The 15,094-nt window shown below is 37.8% G+C and overlaps 1 protein-coding gene across 12 annotated transcripts in view; it reads left to right on the forward strand.

The window, feature by feature from the left end:
* The window catches only part of UBR5 (ubiquitin protein ligase E3 component n-recognin 5), a 93,026-nt gene that overhangs the window by 49,453 nt on the left and 28,479 nt on the right, over nt 1-15,094 (forward strand). For 9 of the 12 annotated variants that reach the window (XM_042785824.1, XM_042785828.1, XM_042785827.1 and 6 more), the window contains 7 exons: nt 7,301-7,444; nt 7,540-7,651; nt 7,836-7,990; nt 8,932-9,129; nt 10,260-10,470; nt 11,103-11,147; nt 14,494-14,620. In XM_042785824.1, coding sequence (XP_042641758.1) covers nt 7,301-7,444; nt 7,540-7,651; nt 7,836-7,990; nt 8,932-9,129; nt 10,260-10,470; nt 11,103-11,147; nt 14,494-14,620 — 992 coding nt within the window. The remainder of the gene's footprint in view (nt 1-7,300; nt 7,445-7,539; nt 7,652-7,835; nt 7,991-8,931; nt 9,130-10,259; nt 10,471-11,102; nt 11,148-14,493; nt 14,621-15,094) is intronic. The other 3 variants (XM_042785830.1, XM_042785832.1, XM_042785833.1) reach the window with 1 other exon arrangement.

Below are 15,094 nucleotides of genomic sequence, written 5' to 3' on the forward strand. Positions count from 1 at the left end.
CACAAGGAATTTTCATTATCAAGTTTAGGTTGTTTCTGCAGAAGGGAATATGGAGCAACTTAATTCATTGAAACACTTTAGCTTCTGTAAACAAAGTTTTGAGATCTAGTTGAAGTTGCTGAAACCACTGTTTGCCTCTCATACCAGTTTTGGAAAAGCCCCTTTTGTCCTTATCTGTCCTTCCTCGTTTAGATACTAAGATTTTCAGGACAGAGGCTGTTTTACTATTTCTGTATGCAGTTGTAAAAGTGTCTGTGCATTGTGTCAAGAACAACTGCTGTGAGAAAAATAGAAGGGCTTATATTTTTATATGCTGATATTTTCACTGAAGTGCTAAAACCAGTAAGTGGTCTGTTCTCTGAGTAGAGTTATTGGTGCTGAGTCCGTATCAGTTGTTTATGACAAAGATGCTTTTTTTTTCTTCATAAGGCATTCTGTCCTTTTCCAGTGATATATATGGTCATTCACTTTTTTCCTTTTATGGTTTTGTAACACTTCAGAGTTTAGATTGAAGGCAGCACATAAAACCATAAAATTTTTTTGCCTAATGGTGTCCAGATAAAAGACAGAAGTACAGTTTATGCCCTGTTATATGTTCTGTTTGTAGTTTGCATCAGTTGTGTGATTGTATGAAAAAGACTGGAGGCAGTTCAGTCTGCAGAAGGGTTACTCTGCCCTGTTCTACAGGCTCCAGAGTAGCTAATGGTGTTCGTTATGAAACAGTAATGTTTGTAATTTAGTTACTTGTGAGTTGAATTAAGCACAAAGAGGATTTGAATTCTGAACAATCTGACTGTTCTGTGCATATATCATTTTTGAATGTGTACAGAGGTTGAGTGCAAAAACATGATCATATGGGTTTGGACTCTTAAGACTTCATGGGTTAAAACATTCTACCCTTCTAGAGTCCACCCAGATATACCTTCATCTGGTCTTCCATGGTCTTTCGTTTACTGAATGATGTTCTAAAAAGTCACATCTTTGATGTATTGCTATGAATGGCCTCAGTGACATGAGCCTCCTGCATGAGAATATACTATTCCTATGTAACCTGGGAATTGTTTATCTTTGGTGTTTCAGAAAATCAGAAAGGCTTTGGAGCACTGTTTTGGGTTTTCATCACTTGATGTTGCAAAGTATGCTGTCAATAGAGCAATTCTTAGCTTCTTTCAAAGTGCTGTCATTGAGTAAAGCACATGGTCAGGGAGCATGTGAATATTGGGAAAACTTTGAGAAGTACACACTGGTGATCTGTCAGATGTTTTTTGAGCACAACATAAAGTCAGTTGCAAATTACACTAAGCTAATTGAGCTGTGAGGCCAAAAATCCTTCCTTATGTAATGACTCAAATCTGAAGTAGTAAGGGGAACAAAAAACTGATTTATGTTCTTTTACCTGCAAGAACGTCTGGAATTCTGAACATTTATATTCTTGTGAAAAAAAGTGTGATAGCCATGAGCTTCTGTCAGAATGTTTGCCACTTTTAAAAATATTTAGATAATTCTTTGTTTTAACAAAAAAAAAAATAATTGTTCACTAAGGCTTCGGGAGGTGGAATTTGAAGATAGGAAAGTAGTTAAGTGGTTCAGATTTACCTGATGCTCAGCCTGCATTCTTGAAATAATTTTGTTTCTAGAAAATTTGTATTCCTGTACTTTTGGATGTATGCAGCAACTTCATGACTTCTCCAAAAAGTGTTAGGTTAAAATCCTTCTGAGATTACTGTTGTGTTCTGTTTGTAGAACGCTGGGCAGGTAGATGGTGTCAAGTTCCAACATGCCTGTTTCTCCCTGGGCTGTTAGTTGTCCTTGATATATAGTAACAGCCCTCCCCTGAGTGCTGAGATCTAAGATGTCTGCTTATGATTATTCTGATACCAGTAGATCGTACAACCAGCATTTTACACACAGCTTCATAAATGTGGATTGTGTATGGTGCCAAAGCAACAAGTGATCAGAGAGTATGGCAAAAGTGCAAAAGTTCTTACGTTGGGGCAGTCTTGAAAGAAATGAAGAAAGTAGAAGTCTGCTAGATATACTCATGGGTTTAGTCATCTTTCTCTGTGGAATATATTATCTTCCAATCTCATTTCAATTTAAATCCTTCATGGGCTTGGAACAAAACTAAACCTTTGTTCCTCCAAGTCTGTCATTAGATGGAGGAGGTAGTAATTATAAGATTGTTCACCTAGTAAAAGACTGATGGAATGAAAAAGCCTGGCAGTTGTCTATTATGTTGTCTACATCGGTGAGAATTCTGATGGAGTCTTCTTTCAGAGTAGTTTAGAAGAGATACGGGCTGAAATAAGCCTTTGTTATCGCTCACTAGTATTGGAGGAATAAAAGCTGGTTTTGTCAATCCCATCTGCTTTGGGTTATTTTACTTACCCACATTAACTTCTGGATCTCATCTTCTGGAATGGCTTAAATGGTATCTGGAACCACTATTAGAAGAAAAGGGTAGGGAACCTGGGTTGGAGCTGCTTTTTTCTTCTTTGGCAGTTGCGGTTCGTTTTGGTCTGAGGCTTTCCATTGGCAGTGTCCAAGGCCTCCCCAAACTGCTTCTGTTCATCAAAGTTATCCTCAATCAGGTGAGAATTCTGTGTATTATCAGTTTTGCAGTTCCTATGCCCAGAAAGTTTATCAACTCTAAGGGACTTTCTGAAACATAAATTTGGATTGAGTAGTTTGTTCTTAAAGTTGTACTTTGTATTGTATTATTTCAGTCAGTCGCTTGAGTTTTTTATTTTTTGAGTCCTGTCTGAGATTGAAGCCTTCCAGTGAGAAGGAAAAGTTGAGAGTGCTCAAACTGGATGTAGTCCCAGAATAGTTACCTAATCCCTATTAGGAATCTGGTTTTAATCCTTCGAAGTTGCGTATTTTAAAAATTGTGTCAGTATTCCTTTGAAAGTGCTCATTCTATTTTGTGATCATTCTATTTTGAGAGTAGAGGTAAAAGCCTCTTCTGTGATGTTAAAATTTCTTTCATTCCACCAAAAATATTAGATAAGAAATAAAAAACATATTTTGCCTGGTCTTTTGCTGCTGTGTTTTGAGAGGGAATCAGTGGATTCAGAGAGGTTTGCTTTTGCAAGGCACTTCTGAAAGTGCTGGCAGTTAACATTGTTATTTTTAGAGGCTGCTCAGCCGATTGTTAATGTGATTTTTAAATGAGCTGTAGGATGGAACAGGAGAGGAGGGATGGTGCTCAGGACCTGCCTCCACTTCCTTTTGAGGAAGGGACCTCAGTTGAACGTTTTCTGCCAATCGGTATGCTTTGGCATTGAGGTTTGAATGAGTGTGGCAGTGGGTTGATAGTAGTATGGGTAAAGGAGATAACAAGTATGTTCATCTTTCAATTTATCAATTCATTTTTTTTCTTCCATTAAAAAGAAAGATCAGATCTCACTATCCTGTAGTTGAAAATGCTCTAAAAACGTGTTTTGGTTTTGGGAAAAAAAATCTTTAATCTTCCATTTTGTTGCTTGCTTGTTTCATTAATTTGATTCAGTTTTTAATTTAGTCCTAATAAGGCAAACATTGCATTGGTAGTTCTGTAAAATGCTTGTTTCTAATTGGTGAAACTTTTGCATTAGCAGTATGAACAGTGTAAGTACATTAGCACTGTAAGCTAAATCGTTTTACATCCTTTAAGCTCTTGCATTTTACTTTTGTTAATGCATTTTTCAGTGATTGCAGACGTACAGGATTTCAGTTAAAGAAGAATGTTGATGCTGCTTATATATCTTGTTTAGTGCCAGCCCATTATACCACATCGCTGCTTTGGAGCTTTCTGTACAAAATTGCTACCAAGCATTTCACTCAAGCTCCTAGTTCCTTGATACACAATTGGATAGTTTTATCTTCTTTCTGTGTAACTAAAGAACTGCGTTTTAATTACCCTTTGAAGAGGTGAATTTCTTCTCAACCAAATCTTAATAAACATATTTTCTAGTTTTTAAAGATAAGTAATTTTCTTTTTGAACTGCAAAATGGGAAAATATTTGCCATGTGGACTCAGAGTCACCATAGACTTCCACCACTTTAATAACTGTCAGCATTTCTTTGAATGCATGAAAAGTGACGTAGGTGATAACACTAAGAGCAGCCAGAAAGCATGTAGAAGAAAACTTCTAGTTACGGAGATAGGATATGTTAATTTTATTTGGGGATCGTGCCTTTTCTTAAGGTGTGTTCTTCCCCACATCCCCCTGATTATAAATTTTAAATTCCATAAACAAGATTTTATTTGGCCTGCTAGATGTTGACCATTTTGAATCTTCTGTTTTAAAAAGCAGCCCAAATTTATGAAGCTTTTGTAGCAAATTTAGTAATCTCAAACCCCCCCCAAATTTCTGCATGTCAGACCAGAAGCTATGGTTGAACCATTGGAATGTATTTTCAGGCTTACAAATTAGTCTGATTACCTTAAAAGCATCTAAATGCACCTTGATTCATTTTTTTTTTTTACCAAATCACAATTTTTGTTTAGAGTGTTGTCTTGTTGCAAGTCTCAATAGAAATCTGTCTTTTTATAGTCTAGATCAGAGTTAACATTTGTGAATCCTGACCTGAAGAGGGGAAGCATAACCCTCATTTTTAAAAAGGGAAAAAAGGAAGACCCAGGGAACTACAGACCATTCAGTCTCACTTCTGTGTTGGGCAAGATCATAGAGCAGGATCCTCCTGGAAACTATGCTAGGGCACATGGAAAATAAGGAAGTGATTGGTGACAGTGAACTTGGCTTCAGTAAGGGCAAATTGTGCCTGACAAATTTGGTGGCCTTCTGTGACGGGGTTACAGTGTTAGTGGAAAAGGAAAGAGCAACTGACGTCATCTACCTGGACTTCTGCAAAGCATTTGACGCTATCCCACATGACATACTTGTCTCCAACTTAGAGACATGGATTTGATGGAGGGACTACTTAGTGGATAAAGAATTGGCTGGATGGTTGCACTTAAAGGGTTGTGGTCAACCTTCAATGTCCAAGTGGAGACCAGTGACGAGTGGTGTTCCTCAGGGGTCTGTATCAGGGCCAGTGCTGTTTACCGTCTTTGGTGATGTGGATGGTGGGACTCAGTGCACCCAAAGCATGTTCACTGACGACACCAAGTTGTGTGGTGTGGTTGACACACTGGAGGGAAGGGATGCCATCCAGAGGGACCTCGACAGGTCCACGCAAACCTCATGAAGTTCAACAAGGACAAGTGCAAGGTTCTTCCTGCATGTGGGTCAGGTCAATCCCAAGCATGAATACAGGCTGGGTAAAGAGCGGAGTGAGAGCAGCCCTGCAGAGAAGGACTTGGGGGTGTTGGTGGAGGAAAAACTGATTATGAGCCAGCAGTGTATTCTTGCAGCCCAGAAAGTCAACCGTATCCTGGGCTGCATCAGGAGGAGTGTGGCCAGTAGGTTGAGAGGTGATTTTCCCCCTCTGCTCTGCTCTCATGAGGCCCTACCTGGAGTGCTGTGTCCAGATCTGGGGCCCCCAAGATGAGAAGGACAAGGACCTGTTCATGTGGATCCAGAGGAGGCTGCAAGGATGATCAGGGGGCTGGAGCATCTCACTTATAGGGACAGGCTGAGAGAGTTGGGGTTGTTCAGCCCAGAGAAGAGAATGCTCTGGGGAAACCTTACAGCTGCCTTCCAGTACTTAAAGGGGGCCTACAGGAAAAATAGGGAGGGAGTGGTGGTAGGATGAGAGGTAATGGCTTTAAACTGAAAGATGGTAGATTTAGATTAGATGTAAGGAAGAAATTCTTCAATGTGAGGGTGGCGAGACACTGGCACAAGTTGCCCAGAGAAGCTGTGGCTGCCCCCTCCCTGGAAGGGTTCAAGGCCAGGTTGGACGGGGCTCTGAGAAACCCGGTCTAGTGGAAAGTGTCCATGGCACGGGGGTTTGAACTAGATGATCTTTAAGGTCCCTTCCAAACCAAACCAGTCTGTGATTTGATGATAATCTTTTGATGAGGTCTGAAATTTGATATTTTTAGGTAGTATTCTTACAGCCATTGGTACTGCTTTACTAGAACTGGGAGCTCTGCTACTAGAGTGTAGTTTCAGCATATGAGGAGCAAATGCTCTGACTCTATCCACAGTAATGTTTGTTACAAAAAATGCTAATACCTTTATATTTGTCAACATACTCTTTTCTTTAGCATTCTTGGTAGGCTGAACTTATGTAGAGAAATCAGGAGAAAACATGGAAATGCCTAGATTTTTGTTACCTGCAATATCTTGAAAATTTGAGATGTTTTTTATTGTCAGGGACATTTTAGGTAGTTGATTATATCTAGATTTTTAATTCTGCTTTGTAAGCACTTTCTGTGTAGAAACAATTGAGAAATTATGGCCTAATCACAATTCATGGTTGCTGGTATCTAGTCTTGATCAAGACTGAGAGCATACAGAGATCATATTTCTACTCATAATTAAACCACTATCTGTCCTTCCCCCTGCCCTCTTCCTTCTTAGTTTTGTTTTCCTTTTGAGAAAATTATGGTCTTAACCGGAAACTCTGAGTTTGCTGTTTGGTGATAGCATAAGATGTTTCTGTATCAGGGAAGCCTATTTTGATGACAGTTGTCATTAGGTATGAATGGCAGCAGCTCTTTAGAGAGGCTTACAGTCTCAGAAATGACTGTGTCAGTGTGGGGTCGAATAACTTCCGTTTCCTTGGGGTGCAGAGAAAAACACAGATGCAGGAAGTATGTCTGGATAGACTTGTCTGTATCCTTCAGTCCTAAGGGACTGAGTGGAGAACTTCTTCATTGAGTGTAAGGAAGAGGTAATAGATGCATAAACCAACACTTCTTTTTTCCACTATGCACACTCATCTTGAGGAATGAGCACTAAGACTCTGCAACAGAGGCTTAAAAAAGTTCTTACACAAGGCCAAAAAAAATTTCCTGTTTCTTGTAGTAGAAGAGCTAATGGTAGATGTTTTATGTTGAATTGTTAGCTAACGTTTGGGACTCATGCCACAATAATAGTCTTTATTTCTAAAAGTGGTTGGAACTTCTCTAATCAGTTGGTGTTTGTTCCTGTTGGACATAGGATGTTAAAATGGAGAGACATTTGATCTGATTCAGGATGCTTATGAAGTCATTAAGAAATCCAAGTTTTAAAAATTTCAGTAGTTTTAGCAAAACAACAAGGCTAATGACCAAGAACTGTAGAATTTTATCATTGATTATTGTAATTTTTTTTCCTGATAAAAGTCTGGTTTATTTGGAACCAAATCAACCTAAACGGTTTCTATTCAAATCTTTTGGTAAAACTGTAATATGTTCTGCTTGTAGGTGCTAAAAGTGGATGGTGCTTATGTTGCTGTGAAATTTCCAGGCACCTCCAGTAATACAAACTGTCAGAGCAGTTCTAATTCAGACCCTGATCCTTCTTCTCTTCTCCAAGACTGTAGGCTGCTCAGAATAGATGAATTGCAGGTATGTCCCCGTGAAACATTGAGAAAGAAATTGGTATTTTTAAATGTCACCACTGTGTGCTTAAATCCGTCTTAAAATTTTACATATGTTTTCAGGTCGTAAAAACTGGTGGAACTCCAAAAGTTCCTGACTGTTTTCAAAGGACACCTAAAAAGCTGTGTATTCCTGAAAAAACAGAGATCCTAGCAGTAAATGTAGATTCAAAAGGTAAGTAGGACTTACCCAGTAAGATACTCTGTTGGATCCTCTGTTACCTATCTCTCTTCCTAGTGGAAAATGACTACTGTTTCCATTGATATTAATAATTCCTTAAAAGTGCTTTTGTTAGGACTTCTTTTACTGGATGCCATCGGTAAAAGACATTAACTTTTTTCTTCATGTGTCTTTGAAGGAGTGCATGCTGTTCTGAAAACTGGGAACTGGGTTCGATACTGCATATTTGACCTTGCCACAGGGAAGGCTGAACAGGAAAATAATTTCCCTACTAGCAGCATTGCATTCCTGGGTCAGAATGAGAGAAGCGTTGCTATTTTTACAGCTGGACAGGTTTGTGGTTTTATGTATCAATCATTTAATCTCGCTGCACTTCAGTCATCTTTGAATGGGATGGTACAGTCTTTTGTGAGGCTTTTCCAAAGACTGGCAAAGGAAGTTCTTCAAATGGGTTATGAAAGTCTTGCTGCTACCATTAATATTTTGAAGGTGCGAGGGGAATAGCAGTGTAACTCACTTAAGCACTTTTAATAATTTCCTCAAATTCTACCTTGAATAAAAAGTAAAAAAAAAAGGGGTGGTGGTGGTGAAACTTGACAGAATAGTTCCTATGTTACCATAAACTTGCTATCTAGCTATATTTTGGAATTGGGTCAGATAAAAGTCCACTCTTGAGAAGAAGTGGAAATGTTAACAAAAAAAATAATCAGTGTTTGATACTAAAAATGATACATTGAGGTTTTGTGCAACTCCTTCTGCTGTCCGATGTTAAGTATCTTATTTTATCTGATTATGCAACTTGCTTACATTGTGCAGGCATCCATGAAGAGAGTGGAGAAAATAATACCAAAACTGTTTTAGTAACTTCCACAAGCATGATATACTTTGTTTAGGAGAGTGGAAGGAAACATTTTGACAAGAGAACTGAATTTGAATGTTTCATTTCAGTATATTCAATTTTCTTCGAAGCATTTAAGTAAGCTAGAAGTATAGGTAGTATATGTTTCACTGGTAATGTTTCATAACGAATGAATGTCATAAAGAAGATACTTTTAATACTATTTACTAGGTTAAGCACATTTCAGGCATTTAAGAAAGGGAATCTGGTACCTTACGCTGCACCACTTGTAATGATAGGAGGCAACAGCATAAATGAAAATTTTAGGTAAACTGTTGTCATTATTGGCGGTCGAGCAAAACTGGATGACCTTTTAAGAAGGATAATATTTATAAATTGTGGAGACTTAATGATAAAACTTGTTTCCCAAATGTAGGAATCTCCTATTATTCTTCGAGATGGAAATGGTACAATCTATCCAATGGCAAAAGATTGTATGGGTGGGATACGAGACCCTGACTGGCTTGATCTTCCACCTATTAGTAGTCTTGGAATGGGTGTTCATTCCTTAACAAATCTTCCTGCTAACTCGACCATCAAAAAGAAAGCTGCTATTATCATTATGGCTGTTGAGGTAAAATATTTTCTTTACTACAGAATTATGTGCTTTTTTTTTTTCTCTTGCTTTTATAAAGTTATGCTTAAAGCAGCTTCATGTTTAGATACTGATTTGTATTTTCACTATTTCAAAGAAGCTGATTTCAACAGGAAGTTCTCCTACAAACGTGAAAGCACAAACAATTTAACATAGTAAAGTGAAAGATCCATTTTGGGGGTTCATGACTTCTGTATCAGGCTTTTAACTAGTACTATTTTTTTAGGTATTACTTTAAAAACTGTTACCTTTTTATGTATAGTACCAGTATGTAATTTTATTTGTTTTATGGGTGCCTAGTTTTTCTGAGGGATCCAACAACTTGTTTTCTTGTGAATGCAGTACTTTTTTTTTTTTCCCGTTTACTTTTTTTTTTAATCTTATATTTGGACCCTACGTTAGGAAATTGTGAGTCAAGTGAAGTTTTTTTTCACTTGAATTGCCTGTAGAGTTCTGTACTCATCTGTGGTGCTGTATGAATAGTTCTGCTGTGAATTTATGTATCCTACTTACATAAACCCGTCGGTGATTTGGTGCAGTTTAGTTAGATCTGCTGTGTGCTATGCTGCCACCAGGAGGTATTGTGTACCTGTTATACTGATTTCATGGTGCAGTATTCCATCACTGTGGAAAAGCTTGTTATATATGGGGTGAGCCTCCCAGACTTTCACCACCTTCTTGTCATTCACTTCTCAGCATGTGTATCGCTTGTCTAAAATATGTGGGAGCTAGTTAATGTAGACCCCTTAGTTTTTCCAGTTGTACCACTTTTCCCACATTACATGTAGCCTTGAAATGAAGTAATCTATCTTAAGAACCAAGCAATGAAGGCAAAGGCATACTTTTGTGAGCCTGGTAGCTTCTGCTGCTTAAACCTCTCCTTTCTTTTAACTTGTCTGTGCCTGAATGCATGCTGTTTTCTGTTTTTTACAGTGCTATAATTGAGATGATGGGTATTCTGAACATTTCCTGAACTGACATCCAGCCAGTGTCCTAGATTTAGACCTTTCTATTAATTTAAAAACTAGAAAACTAGAAGTATTTAGGAAACTTGTATGTCTGCCTTTTGTATTTTAAACTGTTAAAATGCTTTATTCTTTTGAGTACAGAAACAAACTTTAATGCAGCACATTCTCCGATGTGACTATGAGGCTTGCAGACAGTACCTGATGAATCTTGAACAAGCAGTTGTCTTGGATCAGAATCCACAAATGCTGCAGACATTCCTTGGCCATAGATGTGACGGAAACCGCAATATTCTGCATGCTTGTGTGTCTGTATGCTTTCCAACAAGCAACAAAGAAACAAAAGAGGAAGAGGGTGAGCTTAATAATATCATGAAAATACTTTGAAAATAAACTTTTTATGCATTTTCAAAAACATTTGAAATAAAGGCTGCTTTCTTCATACGTGGGTATCTTAAAATTTAGCACCTAAAATGTGTCCTGGCCATTCAGATGTGCTAGGACAACATTTTTATTACTCTCATAAGGTTTTATAAGAATTTATTAGTTAAGAATACTAAGCTGTTTCTATTGACTGTAAAAGACAAACTTCACATCCACGTATTAACTTTAGTTGAAAACAAGTATTTTTTCCACCGTATATCACTAGTATTCCCATTATATCACTAGTAAACTTTTAAGAGAAACTGTATTTAATATTTTTCAAGTGTTATAGTATATTTTAATGCCCCCAATAAGAAATGCCACTTGCAGTTGACATGTATTAAGAAATGTGAAAGAATGACCTTCAGTTAATGCCAGTTACTGACACCATTTTAAAATGTCTGTTAAATACTGTTATGTAAAAAGTATGTTAACAGAACAAGGTTGCTAAGTCAAGCACTCAGAAAATTAGGAAATGTCAGAATTAAGTTTACCCAGCTTCTGTACATGGGTATGCATTATGAAATGGTCTTTAATTACACCGTCATACTATTTTTTCCACAGGACTACCTCATTCAGTGCACAAGATGGACGGTGCTCACCGAATGGGTAGCTATTCAATATTTCTTTTTATCCTCATCATTCAGTGTGTGGCCCCATTCCTTACTTATTGCACACCATACAAACCCTGCACTGAATAATGAATGAACTTCCTTGTGGGGTTTTTGTATGGTGCTGTCATTGAATTTTAGTCATTTATAGACCTTAATTGTTCCTTGTATCCCTGTATATAAAATGGGATAATGCTGCAACTTTCTCATCTCTTGAAGGTGTTATAGCTTGGAGGTTTTTCTGTATTCAAAGCTATTAACTAATTTTGAGGGTTCTGTTTGAGAAGGCTAGGGCCTGATCTCATATTTTTTTTGAATAGGAGTTATTTCAAAAGACTTTATTCTAGAGCTGGATTTATAGTAGCTTTAGTTGTTCTGTGAATGTTAATTGTTTCTGAGTCAGGAACCTCTTAGGTGTCCAAAAGTGAGTAAATGTGTCACGATCATCTGTAAAAACTTGTTTCACGAAGTTCTGTGTGCTGTTAGATGTGGCAGAAATAGATTCCAGTTTTCCAAAGTGACGTTCAGTGGCATTAAACACAAGACAATGCTTTCCCCTCTCCTTGCCAAGCTGTTGCTGCCTTACTACACACCTTCCAAATGTTGCAGCAAACAAGGCATAAACAGCTTGCTCATTGTACAACCCTTCATCTTTAGTGTGTCGTCCATCCTGTGCACTGATTGAGGCAGGGGTCTTGTGGGAGGGGGGAACAGAAAAAAACCCCAAACAAAAAAACAACCCAAAACAAACAAACCAACCCAACTGTGTAAATGAAGATTGTTTTACTATAAGCACACAAGGAACTTGAAATAAGGATGCATGGGCAAATTTAATCTGACTTTTTCCAATTCGAGTGCTTGTCTTTGCAACCTTGACATTTTTTCAGTAACTTAATTTGGATGTAATTTAACTTTCTGAAAAATGAAAAACGTGAACCTTGTAGACTTTTAACACCCCTCTGCCTCTCTCTTTCCCCTCACAAAAATTGTTTTAAAAGGGGATTCATACCTTTAGGTTCAAATCACATTCACCTTCCACTGTTAGTGACGGATGTTAGGATAAACTTATTTTCTGTGCATCATTTGCAGGGCAGTGGTGACTAATGCTACTCTCTGTAAATTATACAGCCATCTGTTAAACTGTAAATTAAGTTTGATTTAGGAGTAGAGGCTTCAATCCCAGACTCCAGATATGATGTTCCTTAACAATTAACAAACACACTGCCCTTTCCCAGCTAGTACTTGCCTGAGATTCTTCACTCTTCTTCATATAGATTCCTCCTTAAGTACCAGAAAGGGAACATTGAGGATAGGGATAAGCTTTTTTTGTTCTCAGATCCTGTTCTTAGTTTTGCCATAGCTCGTGCAGCGCTGGGGAAATGAATTGCAGGAAAGGTGGCCCCAGACCTGCAAAGCTGTGGGGAGGCTGCTGTGTTTCTCTGTAACTTGATATCTCCTCAGTCTCACCAATAGAAAGGATCTTGGAAAAGACAGGTCCAAAAGAAATGTCCAAAGCATGTGACATCATTAAAGAATGAAGATACTAAACTTCCGATAACTTTATTTAGCACCTATAAACTGAGGTTTTTTTCTAGAGAATTGGAACAGATTTATTTAGACAACAGAACAGCAAATTACCCTTTGAGCCAGGGCATTTACAATTGATGGGTCTCCCAAAATGAATACTAACTTCCTAAGCAGAACAGCAAAAATTAAGTACAGTTTACTGTGGGACCAAGGATAGGTGAAATCCCTGTGTTGCAGAGAACGCTTGTATTGCTTTGTGTTGCTTGAGGGATCACTCTCAAGAGCCATGACCCCCCTGTGTGAGGGGTCCAGAAGCACTATGTGGTGGGTCGTGATTTAAAAGAACTAATGGATCTTAAAAAGGAGTACAGCACAAATGGTAATTTGTTTCCATCTGCAGGTCAACTAGTATAGAACTAGGGGCACAAGAGTAATATTCCACTGAGTGCTTGATAGTCATCTGCTGGAGGTAGTAGGTGATTTCTGTCTAAAACCTGCACATGCTTCAGAACAAGCAAAACCAAAGATCTTTGCTGCTGAAGATAGTGATGAGTAGAAAGATCTAAGGAATAAGCATACTATAAAATCTGGCAAACACCATCGAATCACCTTATTCTATGAACTCAAAGTTCAAGATATTAATTGTACAGTCCTGTTTTTTTTTTTTTTTAAAAAAAAAAGGGAAGAAAAAAGGGAATTATCTGGGTTTTAGTATTGTCAGTGGAGAAAATACTCATGCAGAGGATGATGTCTGTCAGTTTGAAAAGCCTTTAAATAAAAAGTGAGCACTAGCCATAGCAACTTATGTCCTGAAAGAATGATCAGAGTCACTTTAATGAATTTTTTTATTTTTTTCAGAAATTCGTTTTTTTCATTCTAGTTTGTGCCAAAAATTGTCTTTCACTCTGAAAGGAAAATTGCCCCTCTCCTGACCTGTATCATGCTGAAAGTGTCCTCTCTTTCAGTTCCCTCTGGATCCATGGCTGTAGTGATTCATAATTTGCTACATAGTGGCTATGCAATCTTTAATTGTCAGTAACTTGTAAAGAAGCAATGACTGTTACTCTCTGCAAACCTTGTACAGCTGCGTTATCTGTGCATTTATCTTGTAGATAAATACATCCACGTTAGGTCTTTGATTCAGGTGGCTGTTTCAAGTTATACTGTAAGTGTAACTGTACAACTAAGCAATTTTTTTATATTCTGTACAACACTTGGCACAATTCAGTCCTCATTATGACTAGGAACTTCAGGAATTGTGGTGCTTAGGGTTTTAGATGTTAAAAGAAACACTAATTCTTTCAGATGTAAACTGATTGTGCTACCTTATAATAACACAGTTAGTTTTCCTAAGCATGCTCACAAGTAGAGTGTGTATCTTACAAGCCCACAGCTTTGCATTGTTGTTCATTGCTGCTCATTGTGAAATGTAGTGGGGTTTTGGTTTTGGTTTTTATTTTTTTGGTGGTGTTCTGGGGTTTTTTGGGTTGTCATTATTTTTGAAGTGTTGACTCAGTAAGTGTCTGGAATCAGCTGTGTGATTGGTCCTTGTCTCTCGATGATACTGAAAACTGGAAACTTGCTGGAAGTTGAGTGCATTGAATTTCCTTCCTTGATGGCCTTTTAGAAACCAAACTCAGTCAGAGTCATGGTTAAGCTTGTCCAAAATAAAGATTCTTGTCTGAACCTACTCTGTCCCTCTAAATAGTAAAAATGCAGGGAGTGTTTTATGATTAGTGACACTTCATACTTTAGACTTCTTCCTTATAATTTTCCCGAGTGAAATTTTGGCACTAACACTTTTCTTAATTTTTCAGAAGCCGAACGCTCTGAAAGGAATACGTTTGCTGAAAGGCTCTCAGCTGTGGAAGCTATTGCAAATGCGATCTCTGTTGTGTCAAGTAATGGTCCAGGAAATCGGGCAGGATCATCAAGCAGCAGAAGGTAAACTGACTAATGCTGCTCTCTTGTTTCCTGATGTTAATGTCTATATTAATTACCAATCTCTTATTAATTCTTTCATTCAGTCTAGTTTAAGAATGTGCTCTGTTGCTAGTTTAACATTAGGTTTCGCTTCTTCAAGCACCAAACTAGAGCTCTAGTGGGGTTTTTGAAACCTTTTCTGGTGTGAGAACTAATGGTGAGATATTTCTAAACTAATCCTGTTTTCTGGGGTTGGGACATTGTCTCCTCGGTTGAAAAGTGGAAATTCTCCTCCTTGTGGGGAAAGGTAATTTAAGGATAAGCTCTAGTGTTCTTTAATGAGGAGAATTAAGTATTATGGAAGTACTATAATAGTGCCCAGGCTTGTTCTTTTAAGAGAATTTTTGAGGGAGGTGAGAGGGTGGTCACTTGGACTTATAAATAATACTAAGATCAACATAACAGCAGTGGGGAAGAAATTAAGTTGGTTCTTTT

The sequence above is a fragment of the Tyto alba genome, unplaced genomic scaffold (assembly GCF_018691265.1).
Source record: "Tyto alba isolate M040663 unplaced genomic scaffold, T.alba_DEE_v4.0 Super-Scaffold_9, whole genome shotgun sequence".
NCBI classification, from domain to species: Eukaryota; Metazoa; Chordata; class Aves; order Strigiformes; family Tytonidae; genus Tyto; species Tyto alba.